The 27,623-nt window shown below is 41.6% G+C and overlaps 1 protein-coding gene across 2 annotated transcripts; it reads left to right on the top strand.

Annotated features, from left to right (window-relative positions):
- The first annotated feature begins 19,356 nt into the window (after positions 1–19,356).
- Positions 19,357–26,062, top strand: lman2la (lectin, mannose-binding 2-like a). 2 transcript variants are annotated; one of them, XM_004538043.5, is made up of 9 exons: positions 19,357–19,557; positions 19,852–19,970; positions 22,272–22,389; positions 22,492–22,574; positions 22,679–22,711; positions 23,035–23,196; positions 23,308–23,422; positions 24,267–24,389; positions 24,472–26,062. In XM_004538043.5, exons 1-9 carry the CDS (start codon positions 19,431–19,433, stop codon positions 24,612–24,614), a joined length of 1,023 nt encoding a protein of 340 aa, XP_004538100.1. In that variant the 5' UTR covers positions 19,357–19,430; the 3' UTR covers positions 24,615–26,062. The 2 variants fall into 2 exon arrangements, with proteins under 2 accessions (XP_004538100.1, XP_004538101.1); XM_004538044.5 differs by lacking the exon at positions 22,679–22,711.
- Positions 26,063–27,623: the final 1,561 nt, after the last annotated feature.

The raw sequence follows: 27,623 nt of genomic DNA on the forward strand, positions 1-27,623 counted from the left end.
GGAAAACGCTGCTATGAACATGCCAAAGCAGCAGGTGGCGCTAGATTCCTAACCGTGCAGAAATGTTGGCCAATCAGAAGTCTAGAAGCCTCGGTGGGAAAAAGTAAACAAAGCTGCGGCATAGAAGCAGAACCGAGTCGTATGTGTGGAGGGACAGTAACTTTGTGTATATGTAAGCATTTAAACACTGCAGAGAGTAGAATTAACAGTAACAGTATTGTAGAAATTCATTTCACCGAAACAATAACGCGGCGCACAGTGTGACGCATGCACCAGTTTATTGTATTTCCAGACTTGCTTTCGGCACAATTTACAGTGCACGCTACTCTGTTTTTTGTCAGACTTGAAATAGCCGAAATACCTTCACACTACGGAACTTCTATGGCTCTTCCGTTCGACAATCTCTCCGGCATTGGAACCATCATCGGTTTTCTCTTCGGTCACGCTCGGTTGATTTTTCTAGTCGGCACACTCATTTCCTCCATTATGCGCTGGCTGCTTCCCAAACAAACACACGTGCGGCTTGGCACTTGTGCTGTACGTAGCAAGTCACGCGTCGTGACGCTGCGGCTGTGATTGGTTCAGCTCTGCGCTACTGAATTTGGATCGGCTGACCTTTTTTTTTTTTTTTTCTTTTTTCTTAAGAGGACAAGAGCGGCGAGGTCTATCGCGATAGCTTAATTTCTCTATCGAGTAAAAGTTATATCGCGATACATATCGTTATCGTTCTATCGCCCAGCTCTATTTGTAGGGTTACTGAAGTTGGGCTAGCTGGTATATAATGATGTGCTACGTGACCGCTAGCGACACAGCTATGTTAGCATAATATAAACAAGCTAACTTTTTTTCCACTCGATAAAAGTTAACATGAGTGTTCTCGATGGTCAGGAACAAATGTAATCACATGGCAGGATGCTGTAAAAGGACCAAACTTCAGCCAGGAGAACAACTGAGATAATCCATCCACAATACGAGGTAGTCATTCATATACTGCTGCATGGGCTGGGCTGTAGTTACATCCTAAGGTTTTAAAAACTGAGCTTAAATAAATGATTAGCGGTAATAAAAGCCGAGGGAGGTCAACAGTGATCACTGACTGTTTTAGGAGCTTTTTGAGATTAAATAGAAGAAAATACATAAAATTAAACATGTTAACAACACAAAAGCCATATTAAATGCAGACTACTTTAGGCCCGGAAGTAGGATTCGTCACGTCATCACTTAACAATCGGATTGATGTGTAACAAGGGAATAATAACGGGAAAACACAAAAAACGAATTTAAATTCAATCTTACAGATTTTTACTGAATAAGAACTCAAAGTGTACATGAATAAAATATTTAGAATTTGCAATTTAAACTTTAAAACACTAAACAACAACAAATATGTGAACTTTGGGACTATAGTTTGTTTCTGGGGGTCTCTGTTTTCTATGCAAGTCCAGGTATTTTTGGTCCCTGGTGGAACTCGAAAAAGCAGTTCCTCTCAAGCTGCAGGCAAAGGCCTATATTGCACTGTTGGCATTTCCAAGGAGTGCTTCTCTTACAGACAGTGCACTGCTTCCTTCCTATGCTTGCCCTCTGCCTCTTTCCTATATCCACAGTGCTTGTAGGGACAGGAAAGTGTCCTTGACTTGGGGACTCGGGCCTGGTATCCAAGAAAACACCTAGGAGATGTGCAGGGAGCTCCTCCTGGAAGGCCTGGTGAGTCTTGTGCTTCTGTTGCTTGCTGATGCACAACTCTTTGTGAATGATGAAGCTGTTTGTAACTGCAACGTCCAGAAGATGCTGGAAAACTGTCATGTCCCATCTTCTAGTTTTGCGATGGACTAAATTTGTTCCCAGCATCTGGTCTGATGTGTCCACTCCTCCCATGTATTTATTGTACTCAGTCACAGCTGTCGATCTGGGGACAGAAACCCTCTCAAAATGTCCATCTTCCTTTCTCTGCCAGCGTAACACTATGTCCCCACTGGACACAGGGTGAACGGTAGTACAGACAGAGACTTCTCGACCGTCCATCCACTTTACAAATAAAAGCTCACCGTCCCTGATCCACCAAGAGGCCCCCTCTTGGTGATCTTTTATGTAGAGCATTTTCCTGAGTGGATGGAACACCCAGCCTGCCCAGCCTGTATGTACCACAAGCCCCAAAACCCTGCTTATTCAAGTGTTGAAAGAGAGCTGGGCTGGTGTAGAAGTTGTCACAGTAAAAAATGTAACCCGATCCCAGATCGTCAAAAGAGAGTTCTTTCCCTGATGAAAACTTTGATTTCCCTGTATACAGCTTGAAGTCTATTGTGTAGCCATTGACATCAGCAACAACAAATTTTTTTAGCCCCCACTTGGTGGGTTTGGCCTTCATGCATTGCTTGATGGCTAATATTGGCTTTGAAGAAACCATCCTGTCATCAACTGAAATATGCTGCTCTGAGTGGTAATTACTTATGCAACGATTTCTCATCATCTCAAGGAGAGGTCTGACTCGGTGAAGTATGTCATAGTCCTCTGTGCCCTTTTTCTGTCATTGGCCGCATCTTCTTCTGGATCACTGATCCCAAGATTAGAAGTGATGGCCATAAAACAGTCTCTGGACATTACAGTGGCAGGAAAAGGAACATGAAAAATTGTGTTTCTCCTCCAAAAGTCTGACATTTTTGGAAAATTGCAGACTGTAAAGTGTAAAGTAAACAAGCCCAGGTACCTTTGTAGCTCTTCTGGTGTTATTTCATTCCAGTAAAATTTTTCACCCTTTTCGTTATTTTTTGCAGCATTTTTGTTTGTGTTTGCACACAAGCATTTTAGCACTTCATCAACAAAAAACTCTGACAGGTCAACTCCTCCCATGAGGTTGTAATCCTTTACAGCTGATGGTTATGGCACCTCAACTGCTCTGTGTCATCCTTCAACCTTGCAGATCCTTTTCATAGTGTCCCCAGAGATTTTTCTGTCAGAGCGTTAACTTTGGTTTTTGGTACTCCAACTCTTGTGTCCCAAAATGTGCCATATGCTCCAACCCCCAGGCCATGAAGGTGGTGAAAAAGTGCTGGACTGGTATAAAAGTTATTACAATAAATGTGATATCCCGTTCCCAGGTAGTTTTTGTTTATAAGTGCCATCCCAGCAAATGACGGCCCCTTCTCAGTTACCACAGTTGACCCCCCTGTATAAATGTTAGTCCATTGTGTAGCCTGTGTTGTCAGACAGCACAAAAAGTGTTATCCCCCGCTTTGTTGGCTTGATTTTTATGTATTGCTTCAGGAAAACTCTGGCTTGTTATAGACCATGAGCTCACCCACAGAGAGGTTTTGCTGTGGGTAGTATACAGCTTTGCAGGCGACACGCTAACGTCATACAGGGAACGTACTCTGTGCAGGCAGTCATAATCACCAGTGCCTGTTTTTCTGTCATTGAGAGTATCTTCCGCAGGATCACTCATATGAACATTCCAAGTGATGGTGAGGAACCGGTGTCTGGACATGACCTCGGAAAGATATTCCACATGAAAAATCAAATTCACATGCCAAAAATCTCTCATTGTGGGCAGCTTTAGAACCCCCATGTAGAGTGTTAGGCCAAAGTAATGGTACATTTCAGCCTCTGTGAGGAGCTCAGTCCACGTGAAGTTTTTGCCTGCAGCAATATTTTTAGCTGCATTTTTGTTTGTGTTGGCACACAGTGTTTTTTTTATAGCAGCATGGTCAAAGTAAATCTTGAACAGTTCAGATGGAGATGGACTGTCCACACATACTGAAAATGGCGGCTCCACATCTGGCATTCTTTTTGGAAAGAAATTCGGTAGACAGGTTGAGGCAAGTTGTTTGGGTCCTTATCACTCTTCCAGGTAGCTGTGCATCACTGGAGAGTGACTCTGACCTGAAGCTCTTTCCTCTTTTTGCCAGAGGACAACTCATCCGACTCCTTCCTCTACTTCTCTCCGGAGTAGAGGCTGCTTCAGTCGAGCAGGACACTTCAGTTCCGTTCCCTCCTCTTCAATATTATCAACACTATACACAAAAGAATTTAACACCGTGTTCGATTTGTCCAGCACGAAAGTAATATAATGATGTGTAATTCGCACAAAAATGTTTTGCGGTGCGAAATTCCTCTCCGCACGAAATTCTTCTTACTTTTCTCTAACATAAAACTATTTTTTCAAACAATATACATACTTGTTTTGGCAAGGGTCAATCCCTTCGATGAAGTCTGTTTCATCCCCACTGTCGGCAGAATCAGGATCTGACAAATGGCCACCGTCTTCAGGTGGGGCGGTAATGAGATCCGAAGCTTCACGCAAGGTGAAGTGTTTGGCGTGTCCGGATTTTGACTGCATAATAATGTCATGTGTGGAGGTGTAGAAAGTGTGTATTGAGTGTCTGTTGTGTATAGAGTGTAAGTTTCCAAGAAAGCGATTGCAACATTACGAATGAGAGCAAATACTAGTGTAGAGAGAAAAAAAAACAAACATCACTTCCTGTTGTTGGACAGGTCCATGTGATAGGTCACGCTGACAACATGATGAGATATAATCCACCGTAGGAAGTGACAAGAACAGCTGATCAGATCGATAAAGAGTCTGGCTTCGGATCATAGGTGTTTTTTTTTTAGGGTTTTTTTTTGTATTTGTCCACTGTTCCTGCCGGCTGTAGTGAGCCTCGACCTCCCAGTCAGATATCGAGCTGGTGGGTAACAGACATCTGAAAATAACTTTAAAAGTTTATTTTGTGATCCAGAAAGAGTAATATTTAAAAGTTTTTGGTGGCGCTCCTCCACCATTGCCAGATTTGAGTTTTGGACAAAATGCATTCTGGGATATTTGGCTGTACCAAGTCCACACAAGTCACCACTGATGCATGTTTGACAAAATGGGAGGAGCAAGAACACATCCAGGAATTTTTAGCATACTCGGCTTGATGCATACTTTGAATTGGAACAGTACTTGGTCTCCGACTAATGATGTATCACAAGTCCACGAGAACGCAAGTACACACAAGCACGCATACTGAGACATGGCCAGGCTTAAAGTTTGTATTTTTTTTTTATTTATTTAACCTTTATTTAACCAGGAATGTCCCGTTGAGATCAAAAACCTCTTTTTCAAGGGAGTCCTGATTTGTATTGAACAGCTTGCCCTGACACTGACTGGCAAATTAAACATTCATCTGAGCCGATCGCTTTTACAGTGCCTACAGAATAGTGATGGGATTTCCGGCTCTTTTTAGAGAACTGGCTCTTTCGGCTCGGCTCACTAAAAAGATCCAGCTCTTTCGGTTGTTTTGTTGCTTTAATTAATTTATCATTAATAACAATATAAAATTATGTACAAAGGAATTACTAATGTTAAAAAAGAGTGGATTTATTTATATATGTTTATATATAAATATATGCGGTGGCCCCTAGAGACAAAGCACGTACAAACTCCAAAACACATTTCTAGCGTTAACTGAAATCGCTGGCTTGTGTAGCCACTACGTAACAAAAACTCAACACTGCGCCTAGCATTTACATTCTTCTGAGTTTTTACGTGCGTCTGAATTTTTACGTGTTTTGGAGTTTGTACGTGCTTCGGGGTTTGTACGTGTTGTGGAGTTTTTATGTGTTGTGGAGTTTTTACGTGTTTTGGAGTTTTTACGTGCTTCGGGGTTTGTACGTATTGTGGAGTTTTTGCGTGTGGAGTTTGTACGTGTTTTGGAGTTTTTATGTGTTGTGGAGTTTTTACGTGCTTCAGGGTTTGTACGTGCTTCAGAGTTCGGATGTGTTTTGATGTTTGCACGTGCTTTGTCTCTAGGAGCCACCGTAAATATACTTTTATTTATTCACTCCACATAAAATCTAATAAATAAATAAATAATATAATACAAAAGCCAACTATTCACATTTCAACTTTTAACCATTTAGCTTTCAGCTTTTTCCTTTTAAACAAATTTAAAGTGAAACAACACAAAACACTTCAAATCACAACACAATTAAATATAAATTAAAATATGAAAACAAAAAGAACATGCACATTCTCTGTCATGGGCCTGCATGAATAAACGTTCTGAATCCTTTATCATCTGCAACTGAAAATAGTTGTGGATGATCACTATACCTTTCTAATGTGACGTTTTTGTCCCTGGCTCTCTGTCTCTCCCTCCTGCTCTATTCCTGTGCTACTGCGACTGTAACTACCGCCCCTCCCCCCTCCTCCCAGCGCAAGCACAAGGCTCGCATGCAGAGTGAAGCGGAAAAAAAGTGCGAGAGAGAGAGAGAGAGAGAGAGGGTAAGAGCAGAGGCGGAGCCAGACATTGTATACACCCGGGGCTTAGCCCTAAAGGGTAATACGTGCACGGGGGGTTGGAAATGACAAAAAAACCTGCTATGAAGTTGAAGATTTATTAGGCTGTGTTGTAAGCTTTAAAGAAAAAAAAAACTTAATATGAGAAAAAAATATCACATATGTAGCTTAAAAACAGTTTTTTACTTAAACAGCAAGGCAGAACAAAATTAGGGCTGTTTCAAGATACGGGGACTAAACCCCATTTCAACCACACCCAGAACTGATCCGGAATGAAAACAGGACTACTTTAGTAAAGTAAAGTGTGCGTGTTAGTCCCCATAGGGAAATAGTTCCTCTGCATTTAACCCATTCACCCAGTGAAGCAGTGGGCAGCCACCAGTGCAGCGCCCGGGGAGCAGTGTGTAGGGACGGTACCTTGCTCAGGGGTACCTCAGGGTAGCCGTTCAGTGGAGTCGAACCCCCGACCTTCCGATCATGGGGCCACCACTCTACCTACTGAGCTATCCCTGCCCGTTAGGACTTAACCAACAAAGAACCAAAATCAAAACTAGATGACAGTAGCACTGAAAATCATCACAGATCTGCACTACACTGACAACACCTCTTTATTGTGGTAACATGAGATTGTATCTTCGAGGCTTGAGTTTTGCAAACCTATCAATGACATTTTCAGGGTCAACATTATCCAAGTACTCCTTTTCAATAGATAATATGGCCAAATCATTCAGCCTCTCTTGTCCCATGGTTCTCCTTAGCCACATGTGGAGATGACGCAAGGCACTAAAAGAGTGCTCACAGCTGCAGCTACTGACAGGAATGGTTAGTGCAATTCTAAAGATGACCTTCAGAGTTGGGAACATGTCCTCGTCAAGCAAGTGGAAGGCAGTTGTGATGTCGCAAATGTCCTCTTTTTCCATTTTTCTTTTCATGAAGTTTTTTGCCACAACAAGTTCTTCAGGCTTTATCATCACATGGTAGTGTGCCACAATGGGTTTTAAGGAACCTTCGGAAAGGAATGTTGAGGAGGATGGATTGCATGCCTGAATGCCCTCCATTATTTTCTGTCCTGCCCCAGAAAATCTGTCTGCTAGCTCCTGCAACATTCGGTCCAAACAAGGAAAGAATATCTCGTACCTAAACTCTGCTGAGCTTGTGAGATTTGGTGTTGCACCACAGCTGGACTCAAGTACAAATCCTTCAAGTCTTTTCTGTTTGTGTCGTGCCCCCTGAGGAATCTGGATGTTGTAGCTTCCACAAATGTCCATGGCCTTCTCAAATATTTCCTCAGTAGCAGCCTCTGTGCGCAATTTACTTAGTGTATCAACTACCGACATCTTGTACTCCACAGCTTTGCCCATGTCTAGCCTTTCTCCCTGCAGGTAGCGGTGCAGGCCTTCGGTGATCCCAAGCAGCTGTGAGAACATGATTAACATGTACACAGTCTTGGGTTTTGAAAGCTTGGACAAGATCCCTTTAGCAATAGGAGTGTTTGTGGCTTCGAGAGTTGCTAAAACTGCAGAAATGTTGTTGAGAAGGGCTTTGATGGAATTTACTTGGCAGGCCCATCTTGTGTTAGAGAGCTGAACAAGCTCAGATGCAAACAGTCCAAGGTCCTTTTGCAGTTCCTTAAACTTTGTGTGGTTTACCAGGGAGGTGTTAAAAAAATGTGTAGACATTTTCCAAAAGTCCAAAGAAGTCAGAAGCAGCTGGAATAGCCTTGCATGTATGGCAAAGGACAAGGTTGAGCTCATGTGCATAGCAGTGCACATATACTGCTTCAGGGTGTCTCTGTCTGAAACGGGACTGCACACCACCCACAGCACCACTCATAACAGATGCCCCATCATAGGATTGAGCAACACAAAGTAAGTCACTGAGCGTGTGATACTGCAACAGCTCCTCAATAGTGTCTGTAATGCACTGTGCACCAAACCTTTCTAGTTTCCGTAGACCAAGAAAACATTCTTTGACATGGCCTTTACATGACACAAAACGTACACACACTGCAAGCTGTTCCGTGTGCCCATCTCTAGCCTCATCAGCCATAACAGAGTACATCTTAGCTTTCTTCATCTCTTTAACTATATTTCCAGTTATTTCATGTGAAATACTGATTATCATCTCATTTTGTGAAAAATGAGTCAGATAGGTAGCATGTGAGACAGGACTGTAATTTTTCAAAAATGGATCAAATGTTTTCAGCAGCTTCATGCACTCAAGGAAGTTCCCTTGATTATGACTGGTGGATTCCTGCTCATCGTGGCCACGGAATGGTATTCCTTGTTTTCCAAGGAAACTTGTTACAGCTAAGATCCTGTGGAGATATTGTCGTCTCTCTGAAATCTCTGCTGCGCTTGCTGATCTAAGTTGCTCAACAACGTCACCTTGGTTTTTTGTGGTCTTAAAGCTGTGCCAGCAGATCATAGAAGACGAATGGCTGGAACTCTTTTCGTGCTCCCTAAAGGCATTTAAAGCCCTCTTCCAATTGCAGAACCCTGAATGACTGAGGCCATCTTTTTTTAAAGTATTCTGCTTCCCAAAAATGCGACATGAAAAACAGAAAGCCAAGTTCCTCACAACAGAATACTCCAGCCATGTAAACTGTTCAAACCAACTCTTATTAAACGCCCTCTGCTGGCCTCCAAACTGGCTCAGCGGATATTGTGGGAGGACATTTTGTCTTGGACCACTTTCTAGAGTTCCTTCCAGTAAACCTCCTTCAGCTGTCCTTAACGATCCACCTGCTGCTTCCTGCTGTGATGCTGTTGTGTTTTGGTTTTCTCTTGCTTTCCTGATTTCCCCTGACCTCTCTGAATGATCAGAAAGAGAATCATTACTAATTAATGATCCCTCTGTATTTGTCTTTGTGAGTCACAAGTTTGTGCCATATTATTTTTAATTCTACCAAAGTACTCTATTTAGATTCAGAAAAGTTTATATAACTAATTAGCCTTGTGGTGCAAATAAGTTTGCATAACTTAATAAATATAGAATTTGAAAAATAACAAACCTAAAAAGATACACTAGGTACTAGATATGTGTTCTGATGTTTTGGCAAACAACCATTTGACTAACGTCTCACCTGGTTCTTGTTCCATTTCTCTTCTGTCCTCATTCTCCTCTCCATCTCCCTCTCTCACCCTCTCTCTCCCTCTTTGTGCTGACAATCAAACCAAAACCAACATCATCAAATATACAGTTGAAACCAGATATTTACATGCTCTTCAGATAAAAACACAAACACTTATTTAAGGTAAAACCTCAAATTAGACTAAATGTTTAATTTATATTTGTTAAATTTAAGAGTAAAGAGAGAAACTGTCATGGTCCTGGGCCATGTTGGCCCAGTGTTCTTAGTTTTCTTGTATGTTTGTATTTTGTTCCTTATTTAGGCCATGTTTTCTGAGTTGCCCTGTTGTGTTGTTCCCTAAGTGTTTTCCCTTCATGGCTTTACCCCCTGTGTGCCCCTCTGTGTATCTGTGAGCCCTCGTCTCTCCTTATGTTTTATTCCATGTTTCCCCTGCCCATTATGTCCAAGTTCTCCCCGTGCTCTCTCTCTCCCCCCTGTGTGCCCTGTGTATTTATGAGCCCTCGTCTCCCTTTGTGGTTGTTTCATGTTTCCCCAGCCCGTTATGTCTGTGTTTTCCCCGTGCTCTCTCTCCTCCTGTCTGAACCTCTGTGCACTTCCTGTTTACTTTGTGACTCTCACGCCCGTACATGTCATGTTCAGTTCACCCCGCCCTGTCTCGTTATGATTATCAGTGTCACCTGTGTTCCCCGTGTGTTCCCACTTTCCTCGTTTACCCTCTGTGTATTTCTGTCTGCGTCTCCCTCTGTTCGGCGTGACGTCGTCCCTCATGCTGTGTGTGGATCTCCCTGTGAGTTCTTAGTTTATGGTTTCCCAGTTTAGTCTAGTTTGTATGTTTGTTCTCCCAGCAAATAAAGCTGTGTTTTGAGTTCACCTCCCCGAGTCTGTGAGTCCTGCATTTTGGGTCCAACTCCTGCCTGCCGCACAGCGATTCCTGACAGAAACTATCTGTATTTCTTAATTGCAAATGACACCCAAATTGTATTCAAACTTGAGCCACACTTATGGAGCTCCACAATTCTTTTCCTGGTGTTTTGGTTGACATCTCTTGATTTTCCCATTTCAAAGAAACAGGCTCTTTTGCCTTATATGCATCCACAGGTGTGCCACCAGTTTACTCACATGGACTGTACTAACCTATCAGAAGCTTCTTCAGCTCAGAATGGAATCATCTGGAGTTTTCTTATTATTTAACAATAAACTTAGTGTACATGTACTCCTAAATTTGATGAAAGTGATAATAAATAGACCGATCTCTCTCTCTTTATTCTGACGTTTAACTAATTCAGAATATATTTCAATATTTATCTAAAACAAAAGTTTACTCTAAATTGATGTTGTACAGTAAAAATGTTTTATGTTTTCTCCCTAAAGTGTATGTAAATATCTGGTTACAAATGTGAATATCCTGCTGTGTACTGAAATCCCTCTTGTTTTGCATAGAAATATACTGAACAACATACAAAGCATAATATATAAAATAACATTTACCTGAGTTTTTTCTTTGAAAGAACCCTCTAATGTCCATTCTTATATTTCAGTACATAACTGAAACCGAATTAGTCGGGGAGGGTAAGAACTGAAAATATGAAATAAACACACGTAAGCTAAGACTCTCTAAAAAAATAGCATTTGTTCGGCTTTTCATTTCGCCATTTGTTGATTCACTTGAAGAGCAAGTAACGTAATATTGGTCAAGTGATCAGTTTGATATCAATCTTTCGTGATACACCGTCATATTCACATTATTTTTACGGTACGAATGATTTGCTTTGGTACCTGGTCAAACTTAAGCTCTCCTTAGTATGGCTGGCTCCGTTTCTCCAACAGTGCACTCACAGGCAGCAGCTGCCCCACCCTCTCGCTCAGTTGATTAGTGCCTGAGCTCGGATCATACCAATATCAGGGGGGGATTCACGCACAGTCGTAAATTCCCACAGTGTGCACTATGTGCTTCGAATATTGTGTGTACTTTTTGTTTTATACAGTTGTCAGCCAGGCATCTAACTATGAAAAAATTACACTCCAAAATACCCCGGGCTTCTGACAAAACAACCCGGGCTTAAGCCCAGTAAGCCACCCCCACGCTCCGCCCCTGGGTGAGAGAAAGGAAAAAAAACAACAACCCATGGCTTGCGATAAGGAGCCGGCTCGCGTCGTTCATGTCAAAGACCCGGCTCTAAGAGCCATTTCGTTTGCGACCGACACATCACTACTACAGAAGGAATCATCAGCCCTCATTTGTGTTTGGTGTGAACAAGTCATAACCCAATCAAATGATGCAGGTACAGCATCAGTCACCAAACGACAATGACAAAACCTGAAATGTAAATGTAATGAGGCCAAAGGAGAAGGAAGAGGGAGGTCTTTTTTCCATCGGATGGAGAGCAGCTAAAAGAATAAAATAAAGGGGTCAATGCACCCAAGAAATACAAAACTCAAGAGTAGCAGATAACATTTGTCTCAATCATCCAGGCAAGGAAATTCCCCAAAGTTAATTCTGTTCATCTGGACGTAGCGTTTTGTGGGAGAAACGTTTTGTCACTGATCCAAGTGACTTCTTCAGTCTCAGCTGACTGCAGGTTTCCCAGATCTTATAAACAGTACATTTGCATAATGACTGAAACTATCACAACTTAAGTGTACCGGAGGCTGATGCGTACTGGAAACCTATGCATAGGATCAGTATTTAAGGTTTGACTCTCATCATCCACTCAGTCTTGCTATATTTAACGAGTTTTCAGACCCCTTAGCGACTTTTTTTCTAAAAAAAAGTCGCTAAAAAAAGACGTGAAAGCACCTATCGCTTTTACTCTCAACAAGCAGCGGGTGCTGTAACGCAGTCAGTTCTTTTACTCTTTTACTCTTATGCTGTTTTGTGGATCACAAGGTTTAAAACTACTTATAAACACACACACACAAAGTAACTCCACCAGAGGGCCTATTTCGGGTCACTTTTGCCGGTCCAAGCCCGGATAAAGGAGCAGGGTTGGAATTGTGACATTAAAAAAAAACAATAATTGCTAAAAGAAATTTAATTTGTAGTTCTAAATAAACTCTAAATGCATTTAGGACGTTTTATACTCACTTTATGTCTCTTCCACGATGTTATTTCTCTCTCCAACAACATAGGTTACAATTAGATTAGCATGACCAATTATGCAAATTAGGCGATGACGTCATTTAGCGACTTCTAGCGACTTTTAGGACAGCCAATAGCGATTTTCCTTACTGAGGAGTTGGCAACACTGCATCCACTGGAGCATAAATTGGGTGTCATCAGGACGCTACAACACAGAGCAAACACCATCCCCACAGACACACCGGCCAGGGAAGCAGAAGAACATCACATCAAGAAGGCCCTGAGTAAATGTGGTTATCCCAGCTGGACATTTGCCAAAGCTGCAGTATTCATGCTTGTGCCACTTTTGTGCATACTGTGCCACTTTTGTGCATACTCTGTCACTCCTCTCCCAACTGCCCATGCTCTGTGACTCTTCTTGACTGCCCTCACCTCCCATCTTTTATGCATTGTGAACAGGTGTGGAGAATTGCTTTGATTATGGTGTGGGTAGGAAGAAAAAAACCCTTAAAAATAAAAGCATGCAAAATATATATAAACATGCATAAAACCATACTATAACACCAAAACAGTAAAATACAGAATATAATATTAAAACTACTTCTACCCCCGTAACATAAACAAGGACACCCAAGTGGGTTGGTAGATAGCTATGGTCACACATAGTTTCAGGAATGGAAGTTCCCCATTTTCTTCTCCAGCTGGAGAAAGGGACAGCTCAGAAGCAGACAGGGACACAGGCTACGTCCACACGTACCCGGGTATTTTTGAAAACGCAGATTTTTCTATGCGTTTGCACCTTTCGCCCACACGTAAACCGCGTTTTCGGTCACTGAAAACGGAGATTTTTAAAAACTCCTGCCAGGGTGGATATTTTTGAAAACTCAGTTTTTGCATTTACGTGTGGACGAGAAAAACTGAGAAAATGCAGAAAACGCAGCGTCAAAGGTGTGCACCTTTTTTGACGTGACACTGTGCGCCACGTTATTGTTTCGGTGAAATTAATTTCTACAATACTGTTACTGTTAATTGTACTCTCTGCAGTGCTTAAAGGCTTACATATACACACACAGTTACTGTCCCTCCTCACATACGACTCGGTTCTGCTTCTATGCCCCATCTTTATTTACTATTTCCCACCGAGGCTTCTAGACTTCTGATTGGCCAACATTTCTGCACGGTTAGGAATATATCGCCACCTGTTGCTTTGGCATGTTCCTAGCAGCGTTTTCCTTCATTTCTGCGTTTACGTGTGGATGGGATTACTTTTTTAAAACGAAAACTGAAAATCTCTGTTTTCAAAAATACCCGTGTACGTGTGGACGTAGCCACAGTCTCATCCTGTGTTGCCACATTTCCTGATGTGTTTAGTAGCACAGCGGTCCCCAACCTTTTTTGCGCCACGGACCGGTTTATGCCCGACAATATTTTCACGGACCGGCCTTTAAGGTGTCGCGGATAAATACAACAAAATAAAACTAGTACTGGTACCAAAAAAAAGAAGATTTATTCATAACACACGTGAAAAGACCCAGGAAAACCGAGTTAACGATAAAAACGATGACAAAATAACGCTGAAAACCGATAAAAACCCTGAAAACCACACATTTCGGACCTGAGCCTCAACTCTCGCGGGCCGGTACCGGTCCGAAGCCCGGAGGTTGGGGACCGCCGTAGTAGCACACCACACCGCACAATGAGACATTTGAAAGTGGCCTTGAACTGGCCTGGTGAGGGGTTGTTATTCCAGCCCCCTAAAAAAGCATACACACATAAACAACAAACAGATACCAAAAATCCTTTGTTAAGCTCACTCAAATAAGAAACATTGAAGAAAAATAAATGTATTATTTTTGTCTGGTTTGTTCAGTTGGCTAACCTTTATCTAGGTTTTGGACTGGTGTAAAAATCAGAGGGGGAAAGAAGCTGAATGGCTGGATGTCATAATGACAACATAGTTACCATAGAAAAACCCATTGGTGAGTTTAGACCCTTTGGGTATGGAACGCCAGGACTGCCATAATGAATTAATTAAATACACCATTAAATAATTAATTAAATGCGGCAATAATTAATTAAAATTGGAATTAATTAATTAAATAAATAGTTATGACACGTGTAATTAATTAATTATTGACACATTTAATTAATTATTTATGTATTTCACATTTTAATTAATTATTGACACATTTAATTAATTATTGACACATTTAATTAATTATTTAATGATATATTTATTTATTTCATTTTGGCAGTCCTGACGCCTGGCTCTCATCTTGAAATAATTTTATCTGTCAGCCTCACCCATCAAACTCAGGGGGCGGGGTTAACGCTGCCCATGCAGCTTCTCTAACATTTGATTGGTTGCCGTGCAAAGTAAGTCAAAACAGGTCGATCCTAGAAAATCGATTGCTTGTGTAGACTTGGGGCAGCCAGGTATCCCAGAATGCAGATCAAATCACAGGCAGCAATGGTGGTGGTGTAGTTTTAAAATACCCCGTTTTTCTGTCACCAGCTACACTTTTAACAGTGTTTTAGCCGCGAATGTCGCGCCATATGTCTGGTCAGGTTGTCAACATAGAACATGTTTGCAAAAGTGCTCAGATGTTTTCAGAGATTTCACTAGCTCTGCTAACAATTAGCATGCAGAGTGCGCCGAGGGGGTACGTTAACCGGTTTGTTTACATATTCCACTCTCCGTGTTCCACATGTTGCATTCGCAGATTCTCATTTTCACCGAACGATCGTCTCTTTCCGCCTGGTCTTGTGTCTCTGTGCTTCTGTAACATAAAGAACGAGCTGACATTTTTCTCACGAAACCAGCGATCAGCTCAACAGACCCTCAGTTTACCTGCATGCATCCTCCTCCTCATCTGTCAGCTGTTTAACACCTGCTGCTAATTCAAGAAACACGCCTACGTTTCCTGGTGATTGTCACAGTTTAACTGGGCAGCCGGTGCTCGATATAAAGCAATGTCAGCGCATTTTTCTGCACAAGATAAGTAAATATAGTGTTTTCCCCGAGCGCAGAGCTGCTGGAGCTCGTTTCCTTACAGAGCACTTTATAGGCGAAACAGCTTCATCAGCGGCTGATGTCCAATCACCGGCACACAGCTTTGAAACCTCAGCTGAGTTTTAGCTCTCAGTGGTTAAACGCTGGACTTCATTCACTCAGGTTCTGTCTGTCGGGTCACGTTTACTTCGCTGTTTTATTTACAACTGAGCAAATCGGTTTGGCTGAGGTTAAAGTTACGTTTCATAACTGCATAGTTTCACAGACGTTTAATGGTTCACTGGCACATGTGTTAGACTGAACTATTCGCTTTTCTTTATCTGGTGTGTTTTGGATTTAACAGTGAATTTTGAGATTAAACTGACTTTTAAAATGTTTTTATACAAAGAGGAAAGAGAAGGCGCATTTCCACCAAGAGGAGCAGAGTTTGCAACAGCATGCTCATCATGAAGTCTGCAACCTGGACAGAAATATTATATCATCTGTTTTTTAATAGTTATTCAACTGTATTCTAAGCACCAGCTGTCTGTTAGAATGTGATTTTTTTTCTCTCTCTGTTGGCAGAGGTATAAAAATGCGCAGGAAAATCTGACGTGCATGGCAAACTTCACCGACGATTAGGGAGGAATAAACACGCATCAAACATAAATGAACCATTTGCCTGTCTCCATAATTGAGAGCATTTTCTCTTATGTCAACACTCTCTCTCTCTTTTTTTTTTTTTTTTGCTTTTTCGGTCATGTTATGTTTACCTGTCAAAGGCTTGTTACAAACTATGAAACACATCGTGCAGACTTCTGGATGTTAGAAGAAAACTAATACTGCTCATGAAGGAGACTAAAGGCAGGAAGGTGTCCTTTAAAACTAAACATGTTAATAGGACCTCCCTATTTATATCATAGTTTATGATATAGCACGTGTATTTCAGTAATAGCCTGCTGATTTCAGTGTAGTGGTGAACAGTCACACAGCTCACGTAGGCGTTATCTGTGATACTCCTTAACTATAATTTATCCAAGTTAACTTCAGTTAACCATTCAGACAGTTCTTTTGCAATGAAAAACACAAACACCCATGCTGCCGGTAGGTTTTCTCAGTGCCAGCTGTTAACATTATAGCTGCTTATGCAGTAACCATGGTAACCACGGACTCTGAGTGGCTGGATCGACGGAGGTCAGACAACAATTTTACATGTATGATCTTAAAACAGGACACAGCCACTATACGTGCTGGCCTCATATCAAATGTGAAGGCAGACTGAGTCTATGTTTGACGTTTTTTATATCTAATCTTTCTTTTCAAACATTTAAACAGCAGCGAGTCTGCAGCTGAGGGAATACAAACTCAAATTGTCGGAACAGGTTTGCTCGTTTCTTGGATTCATTTGGTGATTTATTAAATGTATAACTGTTATTCTAATCTGCTGCTGAGTCTCTTACACTTTTCTTTATGCTGTATATTTTCACGTCTCTGGAATAGTTGGCAGTTAGATAGTCAGCTGGGAAACTCTGTGTTAACTCATGGAGCTGAGGATATCGTGGATATGCTGACCTCGCTCCGTGGTGTACAGGGCCGTTTACCCTCATGATTAATATTCACAATAAAAATATTAGCCGAACATCATGAAGTCTGTATGTGTTTCATAGTGTCGAACAACCTTTGTACAGTTAAAGCCAGCAGTTACTACATGACGGAAACACCAACGTTATCTCTTTTATGCGTTTATACACAGGTCACGCTGATTACTGAACAAAAACCCAAAGATCAGATGTTAAACAGATTTATTTGCTCTCTCTCCTCCTTAATCACCCCTGTAGATGACTGTTAACCATGTCACACGCTGGTCTAATGCTGAACATTAAACATAATATAAATTATTTTTAAAAAGCTAATTTAAAAACATTGATAGAGGACATTTTTCTGCAGAATAATATTTTTACTTTGATACTTTGTGCACAATTTTACAATTATATAATTTTATGTTTGGTGAGGTGTTTTCATAGTGTTTTATTGCTTCTTTTTGTAAAGGATTGGTTTGAAAAATGTCTCCACGACTTGTAATTGTCAGCCAATAAATAGCAAATAATTTGGTATAAAAACACAGTCACTCACACTAAATGACTGTTCTAAATGTTCATCAGAGTCACAGCCTGTGGAAAGAAACTGTACTTGAAGCTGCTTGTTTTGGTGTACTCTGCAGCGCCTCCCAGAGGAGAGAAGTTGGAACAGGTTGTGCCCAATTTCTGATGCGACAAATGTGGCATCATTTAAGAGGAAAAAACAGACTGTTAAACAGTATAAGAGTTATTGCCAAAAAGCATCGTCACAACAAATAAATAATCGATCACACACAAATTTCCTTATTTTTTTGTGCTAACTTGTAGCTGCTGCATGCTGGGTGTGCTATGTTTTTATGCTTTGTGGTCGTCTCTGTGTAGCCAGAAGATTAGCTATGTTGTTATGTCTGTCCATCACTCAGGTCTCCTGCCTTGGGCTTGCAGATTACAGGGAAATGCCACACATCTGTCTGTTGTCACTGCTAGAATATTTCTTTTACAATTTTCTTTACATTTTTAAAAATTTAGTTAGATATTTTTCTATATTTGCTTATTTTCCAGTCTTAATAGTGTTCATAAAGAGACTAGCAAGAACAATATTAAAGAGCTGTTTCAATAAACAGTGCACAAATGCTGTGATGAAATACTGATGATCAGCTTTTTAAAGCTGTGGAAGTAGTATCGAATCCTAAATTCTATACTTTATACAGATGTCTTTGTGGACCTTTATGGGAGCATTAAATTGTCTAAAATATAGTATCCTATACTTTATATTTATGTTCTATAAGTTGTAACACCACAGTATATGTAGAGTCTATAAAAACAGACTTTTACTGAAAGTACAAATGTTCTGGAGTAAAATATACGTCAAACTCTATATAACTATTGAGTCTTTAAAGTGGGAATACAGTTGGATCTAATTCACTGTAACTGAATCACACCATAATTTATTTGTTGATTTATATTAACCTAAAGAAAGTTCAGTGAATAAATAAATCAAAAATCAATATGAAAGAAGTGTATGTATGTGTGATGTATGTGGTGTGGTCTTATACATAAACCCTGAGAAATCCATTAATACTTCATTTTTGATGCAATTATTTATGTATCCCTGCTCCTAACCTGCTACAGTGTGCAACTTGGCATCTTCATAAACCAGTGCGTGATCTGAAATGACAAAGCCGCTATGAAAAGTGCAGAGAGGTTTGAATATGGACAGGGGTGTGAAACACATCTGAGCCACACACACGAGCGAGTGCCATCAGTCATGTAAACAAGTGACACATGCAAAAAATAAATAAATAAATAAAAATACACAAAAGCAACCTGATATGAGACAGGCCAACACAACCAGAAGCAGATACACACAAAACAGGTCCGAAGAGTAGATCTGTCAGTATGGGTGGGGAATTGGCAGTAATAATGTTGGGTGAAGTCTGAAATGTTATTGTTTGCCAGAGAGCGTCACTGGATTATATTCCAGTGTTTGTTGAGCTGTCTAATTCATCCAGATTTGCTTTCGGCCTTTTCTAATATGAATAAATATATTTCTACAGTCAAATAATGCACAAAGTAAGCACTTTAATGCATAAAGGTCTCCCGAATGCTGTGAAGTCTTGTGAAGTGAAGTCTTTGAAGCTTAAATGTGACGATCAGAATAATATTTCCACAGTATACGATCCCGTTAATTATTTAAAACAACTGTATAGTCCTATAGCGTGTCAAAACCATTTCTTTTGATTGACAGCTAAACCGAGCAATGGTCACGAGCCATGCAACCCAGCGGACCAATGGGAGTGAAGGTGACGGTTCAGTGGGCTGGGTTTAGAGCAACGATGGCCGCCGCCAGCAGCAGCAGTCTCTACAGTGGCTCCAAATTACTGCTCGGTTTTACATGCAAAGGGAAGAAAATGCCTTTGAAATTTCGCTGGACAATCGCTTTTCTGGTTGTTACTCTAAGCCTGTGTTTTGCCGACGATGACCACGAAATGGAGGAGTTCCTGAAGCGGGAGCATTCCCTTTCCAAGCCTTACCAAGGTACCTGTGGTACAGGAGGGGGCGCGGGCTGAGGGGCGAGGACAGATATTTCCAGAATAATGTACTCACTCATGAACTCGTGCACGCACTAGCCGCTTTTCTGAGATGAAATCACTCTATTTCTCACGCAACTCGTCTAGTGGCATTGTCATAGTGACATACTCGGTATATATTTTGTGCTTTCTTATCTTTCATGCGCGTGTCCCCCTCCCACTCACTGACAAAGCACTTTGATCTCAGGCTCAGTGAGCTGTGTTTTGCTGTCATTATAATGGGTGCTGATTGTTTTACCAGGTGTGGGCTCCTCAAGCTCCTCCCACTGGGAGCTGATGGGCGATGCCATGGTAACCACCGAGCAGGTGCGCCTGACACCTGACATGCAGAGCAGACAGGGGGCGATATGGAGCCGCATTGTGAGTAAAGGCTGCACTGTGTACACGTTTGCATACTCCCAGTATACTGCATGAGCAGCAAGTCTGGTGACTGAGTTATTTCCTTGACTTAACTGCTTTAGGTGCTTAAAAAAAAGTTACAATCACTTTTCATCATCTAACTCGATGCTAAGTGTCGGATGCAGTGGTGTAAAGCACGCTGCCACTGGACTCCAGAACAGTGGAGTCTGGTAATCCGATGGTAATCCGATTCTGGGTTTGGCTGTTTCCAGGAGAACGGTGATTGTCGGACTGTATTGGGCCAGGTATAAAGGTTGGTGGAGGGGCGATTATGGTGTGGGGTTGTTTTTCAGGAGTTATTTCCAGTGAAAGGAACTCTTAATGCTTCATCATACCAATCCATTTTGAACTATATCATGCTCCCAGCTTTGTGGGAACGTGACTGCACACCAGTGGATAAAGCGAGGTCCATGAAGACGAACGAGTGTGGTCTGGATGAACTTGACTGGCCTGCGCAGAGTCCTGACCTCAACCCAGTAGATGACCTTTGGGGTGAATTAGAGGGGGAACTGTGAGCCAGGCCTTCTTGTGCAAAAATCAGTGTCTGAGCTCACAAATGAGCTTCTGGACGAATGACCAGAAATTCCCATAAACACTCCTAAACCTTGTAGAAAACCTTCACAGAAGAGTAAAGGCTGTTAAAGCTGCAACAGCTGGGCCGAAATCATATTAAACCCCTATGGATTAAAAATGGGATGTCACCCAAGTTCATATGTGTGTGAAGACAGACGACCCAATACCTTTGGCAATATATTGTGTCGTTTCAGCTGTACTTGTAACAGCAGGTTCAAATAAAAAAGAGTAGAGCTACCTCTGTATTTACATTTACAGTAAGAGCCAGAGACACAAGCTGCAGATGGAGAGGTGAGGGTTAGTTTGAAATCCTGCAGGGTAATTTCCACTGTGTTGCCTGATGAAGTTAAACAGACTCGTGCACTCTGTTTCCTGTTTATAAGGTTTACTTAGCTACAGCAACGCAGGCTAACACCCCAGCCCTGCAGTAAATCCTGATTATTACTACATGGTAAATAAGCAAGATATACTAGGGTTAGAAATGAGAGATGTGTGAGAGCTAATGATTGTCATACTGTCATGCCAATATGCAGATCCATACTTTGTGGTGAAGTAAGGGAGCATCCAAAAGTACCCAGTCATGAAAATGTTTTGCTAGATTTGTCTAAAGCAGGGATGTCAAACTCATTTTACACCAGAGGCCACCTACAGTGCACTGTGATCTTAAGTGGGCCGGACTAGTAAAAATCGCTATATCTCGCTATAAGAAAAAGAAGTGTAATTTCAACATCCGCTCTCACGTATTACTATTATTATTTTATTGTGAAGACATTGTAAAAACATAAATTTCTGTTGTCTATTCTGTTGTTTAATTGTTTTTCTCTTACTTGTGTGTAGTATGAAAGACTTTGGGTGCAGTTTTCATCAGCTGTAAAATTTACGAAAATACAGTTAAATGTATGCCCTCCTTTACATTTTCCAAAGAGTGGGCCAGATTGGAGTCATTGCTGGGCCAATTCTGACCCGTGGGCCTTATGTTTCACACCCCTGCTCCATAGTAAAGCACAAATGTTTCTTCCACTTTCAGTAGTTGCTGCAAGAAACATTGAAGGTTTAGACCTATAGTTATTGTACAAATGCATGCAATGACTGTGTGGTCGTGATAAGAGCTGCTGTACACTGACACGAACTGGCTGATAACCACAGCCTGTCTTCAGTGAGCGAGGCTTTACTACGTTTTCAGTTTAAGTTGTTTTGTTCTGGAACTGTTTTGACTTTAAAAAATGGGCTTTTGACATTGTTATGCTCAGTCACAATATGATGGTAATATTTGGTTTTAAGAATTGGTTAGATGTGGTTCATTACAGTAAGAAGCTTGACTGCTTGCCCACTATCATCTTTACTTTAACCTTGCTGATTTTATCTCACACTGGTAAACAAACATCCTCACCGTCTGCTGCTTGTGACTGTGGTTGGGTTAAAAACCTCATGCAGCTACCTCAATCTTAGTAGACTCGCTAAAATGATGAAGTCTGCTTCTATTTTCCTTTCCTCTTAGCTTGACCTCAACCCATCCTTAAGTGTTGTCCATGCAGTCACCTCACCTACACCTAATAAAGCTCTATATCAAATGTAGCAGGCAGTGAAACATTATTTACTCAAAAGGAAACCAGACTGTGGAACAGTACTAGGCCTACCAAAGACTTTTAACTTATACTTCTGTAGCTTATTGGACTTGTTGTGTTTTAGCCCTGCCATCTGAAGGACTGGGAGGTGCAGGTGCACTTTAAAATTCACGGGCAAGGAAAGAAGAACCTGAACGGTGACGGGTTGGCCATTTGGTACACGAAGGAACGCATGCAGAAAGGTAAGCACTACAGGATGTAATTTAAACCCAACCATGGTGCTAAATAAACTACAAGAACTAGTGTTTATATGTTACCAGCACTGTCTTTAAATCCTTTTCCAGGGCCTGTTTTTGGAAATAAGGACAACTTCACCGGCTTGGGCGTTTTTGTGGACACATACCCCAATGAGGAGAAACACATAGAGGTGCGCTGCTGTGGTTCTGATTACTGTGTGGGTGCACTGTGGGATTAACAGTTTATGTAAAAGGGGCTGTATTTTTCTTCTTTTGTGCACACAATTGGATACAGGCGCAGAAGAAGAGATACACTCCTCGCACACAGGTAACCAGTGTTTTTAACATCTGACCCTCTCCCTATGATCCGGCCTCCACTCTCGTTTAACCTTTTTTCTCCCCTCCCCCCGTGGTTTGTTTGTGGTTACAGCTGGGTCATACTTAATAAAATGTTATGAAATTACACAAAACAATCACATAATAGGAAGTGAGCCTGCATGTCCTAATTGTTCTCCATTTTATTATTTTTTCTTCTCCTTTAGCCCTTTTTCTTTTTCCCAGCTTGCTGCTGTCACTGTAGTCATACTAATGTGGATTCACTCTTGCTAAAATGCCCTGTTCCCTCTCTGCTTTTCCTCCTGTGACCACAAGAGGATCTTCCCCTTCGTCCTGGCAATGGTGGGGAATGGCACCATCAGCTACGACCACGAGCGGGATGGCCGGCCCACAGAGCTGGGTGGCTGCAACGCCATGGTGCGCAACCTCAAGCACGATAGCTTCCTCTTCATCCGATACGTCCGCCGCAGGCTCACGGTGAGAGACACAGCCTTTAAATCATTTTGGCGTGCAGGAAAAAGCAGCTTGTATCATATAAGTTCATTCTAAGTGGTGAACCTTAGAAGTAAATGGAAATGTGTCGCCCAGGTGATGATAGATATCGACGGGCAGCATGAATGGAGGGACTGCCTGGACCTACCTGGCGTGCGGTTGCCACAAGGCTATTATTTTGGCGCTTCAGCAATCACTGGAGATCTCTCAGGTAAACAAGTGCAGAGTAATGCAATGGCTGGTTTTAGCTTTATCTTTTAAAACTGTTGTTGTGTGCTTTAGAGGTCATGTGTGGCGTTGAGCCAACTGCAAGACGCAGAAACAATGGAATGAAGTGAAATCGAGCCTTTATTTAATAAAGGAAAAACATAGGGAGAGACAGACAGAAAAAACTCAGTGAACACTCTGAGAATAATGGATTCAAAAAAGAGACGGAAACACAAAAAAACAGACACCACAGAGGAGGTTAACGGATGCAGTGAAGGCCGACATGCAGAGGGTTGGTGTGTGAGGAGAGGATGGTAGAGATGGAGACAGATCTGCTGTGGTGAACTATAAAGGGAGCAGCTGGAAAAAGAAGAAGTTTAAATGTGAAAATCCACTTCTGCAAAGAATTAGGGAAACATTTGATCATCACAGTCTAACACCAAGTAGCAGACCTGTCAGTTCTCACGCCACCATCATGCAGACAAGAGTATATTTTGTAAAACTGTAGTAAAAATGAGATTAGGAAACGTAAAAATATGAAGAAAAAAGAAACTAGATGCTGTTTATTGTCGTTATCTGGCCTTGTGTAACAGGACACTCTACTCAGATATTAAAACTCTAAATTATGGCCTCAGGGCTGTGAATATTTAGCGCTGCGAGCTGGGATTTTAACCTTTAAGTCAGCAGTTTAGTCGTGAAAATAATGATCTCACCATCGATTCACAACGCCAGCTTCACTTGAGCTGAATTATAGTGCAAGAAGATTCCTAGAACTCCATATTAGCTTCTAATCTCTGGGTTTCTGTTTAACTTTTTCACATTTCCATTTGCTGATTCTTACTTAATAGATAACCATGATATAATTTCTATGAAACTCTACCAACTGACGGTGCTGCGGAGCAAAAAGGAAGAAGAGGAGGAAGAAGACGTAATAACCATACCCAGTGTAGACAACATGGAGCTCATCAGATGTGAGATAACACAGTCACGCATCACTTAGTGGAGTTTCCATCAGAGGGTGTGCTTTTCGCTCACTGCTGTGCTCTCTTTCAGTGGGTCAGAGTGATGAGGGGATGAGCGGAATAGCCATTTTCTTCACCGTGCTCTTCTCCATGCTGGGGTGCATCTTCCTCATCGTTATCGGCCTGGTGGTGTACAGCCACTGGAACGAGAACAGACGCAAGCGCTTCTACTGAGGACAACAACAAAGCAGACAGCGATTGTAAAAGCTATCGTGGTCCGCGGACACAACTGCACTGAAAGTGAGACGCTGCTGTCAGCTGGCACTGGTTTGTTTTTGTTTAGTTTTTTTTAAATCCCGAGGACAACTCAGTTTGACAGGAAGTGGAGTGGATGTATTCCCTGCTACACAAAAAGCCATACTACAACTTTGCCATCAGTAGCCATGAACCAATAGGAGGATCTCAATTCACACTTTGTCGTCGCCCCCCCCCCGTTGACGCGCACCAACTCGGCCTTACCATCTCCACCTCTGTACCTGATACAAAGCAGATGTGCGACACCGTCACTGACTTCTCATGAGCAGCTATTTTTTTGTGTTTTGGTACTGTTTGCTGGATTTGGAGGATATTTTTTTCACTGGTTTTCACATCACTGATGTTGATTTTGCAGCTTTAAGAAATCTACTTAAGTAAGCTGATGTGTTCCTGCTTGCAAGTCCATTAACTACCTGCAGTACAAGGCGCTAACCAAATTAGCAAAAGCCACTGATCCGCTTCTTTGCATTAGAAAAGCCTCTCAGTTTATACTGTGCTGTATTATGTGCTCTTTATTCTTATTGTTGTTTTAGCATGCATGGCGTTTGTGTGGGTTAGTCTGTGATCTGCTTTGTTAACATCATGTGTGAGCTTTTAGCCGTTCTAGCTACACATAGCATGTGTCAATGGCAGCGATCGGTGTGTTTCAGGGAAATTATCAATTTAAGTCAGTTGCTTTGTCACAACGTTTATTTATATTTCATACCTTTACCCTAGTCTGTGTGCGCATTTAAAAAAATGTTTTTTTATTTTCACTACTGCTATTTTATGTTTGTTTTCTTTTATAAGAAGATGGTTCTTTCAGCCACTTCTCTTTTTCTATTTAGCACGTCACACCCTTCCTGACTCCACCCTCTCATTTACACCACACGTCATCATATCTCTTAGGTGGTGCTTTTTATTTATTGTGCAGTCTTTGGAAACTTCATTTGTTTCTGTAACCCAGCGGTCCCCAACCTTTTTTGCGCCACGGACCGGTTTATGCCCGAGAATATTTTCACGGACCGGCCTTTAAGGTGTCGCGGATAAATACAACAAAATAAAACTAGTACCGGTACCGAAAAAAAGATTTATTCATAACACACGTGAAAAGACCCAGGAAAACCGAGTTAACGATAAAAACAATAACAAAATAACGCTGAAAACCGATAAAAACCCTGAAAACCACACATTTCACACCTGAGCTTCAACTCTCGCGGCCCGGTACCAAACGACTCCGAGGCCCGGGGGTTGAGGACCGCTGCTGTAACCACTTTATCCACCGCACTACCTTATTTATGTTTTTTAAATGTTTTTTTATGAAACTGTGCCTCATGTATGCAGTCAGTGACTTAGGATTTACAATAAATTTAGGAGTTTTTATCTTGCTTCTGTGTCCTGAACTGTTTGATGTATTTAATGTCATGGAGGGTAGTGAGCACTGTTACGATGGCTCACTGCATTTTAAGGTTTTTACACATTTATGAATAGAGCCCTACTATTGTCATTGTTTACGGCTATGCCACCCTGAACACGCCCAATCTCAGAAGCTAAATGATAAATGAAGTGGTTCTTGTATAGTGCTTTCTAAGAGCTTTCTAACATTCACACTCCAGTGGATGCATCAGATAGCAGGATACCCAAGGATACTTTGGGACGCGGCACAATTTTCCAGTGTTAGCAGATGACTCGCTGTACCTCCCCAACCAGATTTAGGCCTGGTTTGTACTTTGATGGGAGACTGCCTAGGAGTACCAGGTGCGGTAAGCTTGGGGTGGCTCAGGAGGTGGAGTGTGTCATCAAGTGTGAATGTTAGATAGAAAGCTCTTAGGTCTAGAAAAAGTTCTTATGTGAATGAGGCAAGTTGTATAAAGTGCTTGGAGTGCTCGAGTAAAAAAGCACTATAAAAGAGCCCATCCTTTTACCGTACTATTTACACATGTCTGTAGCTGGGGCACAGAAAACCCATTTTTCCTTTTTTTCTATTTTATTTCTGACTGTAGGAGGGTTTCTTTACACACCAATATTCTCCAGGTATCTAAAAATCAAGGATCATAAACCTTAATGACTACAGACCTTTTGCTGTCATATCTCCCTGACCCCATCTCAGACCCCCTGTAGTTTGCCTATAAAGCCAGCGTGCTGGTAGATGATCTCCATGAGTATGCAGTTAACATGGCACTGCACTTTATTCTCCAGCACCTGAACTTTACAGGAACTCTTTCCAGGTTACTTCATGGACTATTTCCACTTCCAACACCATCATGCAGGACAAGCCGTCCCAGTTGAATGTTCCTGCAGCTGCATCGCTGACTTCCTGCCTGACAGGAGGCAGAAGCATGTGAAACTGCCAGACATATGATGGGCTCTCCGTCTGTCAGCACTGGTTCCCCTTAAGGCTTAATATGGTGATCTGTTGTAAATACAACAACCTGGAGCTTAGTGCTGTCAAAACAGTGGAGGTGATTGTGGATTACTACCAGCGCCTACAGACTTCATCTCTCTATATCGCTGCCCAGTTGACAGTGAAATCTTTCCACTTCCTGGGAACCACCATCTGCCAGAATTTAAATCAGGAGCTAAAAATCAGCTTCCTCATCAAGAATGCACAGCAGAAGATGCACTACAAACGCCAGGGACTAAGGAAGGCTGCAGCGTGTTATCAGTTTTGCCAAAAAGGTGACTGGCTACAATCTGCCTTCTCTATAGAGCTATACACCACCAGGACGCTGAGATGGGTCAAAGTTTATGTCTGTTTAAGTTTATTCCTCCTCATGACACCGATCAATGCAAAAAACTTGAAGGGCAAGTTGCTACGGTATGGGTTACTTTCCAATTCAGAGCTCTGGTATAGAAACTGTATTGGCTTTAATTCATAGTGATTCAGCTATAATTTAATATATAATTTCAAAGTCTGTTCTAAATGATAGAACATCATAACATCAGTGG

The sequence above is a fragment of the Maylandia zebra genome, linkage group LG7, assembly GCF_041146795.1.
Source record: "Maylandia zebra isolate NMK-2024a linkage group LG7, Mzebra_GT3a, whole genome shotgun sequence".
Lineage (NCBI taxonomy): Eukaryota > Metazoa > Chordata > Actinopteri > Cichliformes > Cichlidae > Maylandia > Maylandia zebra.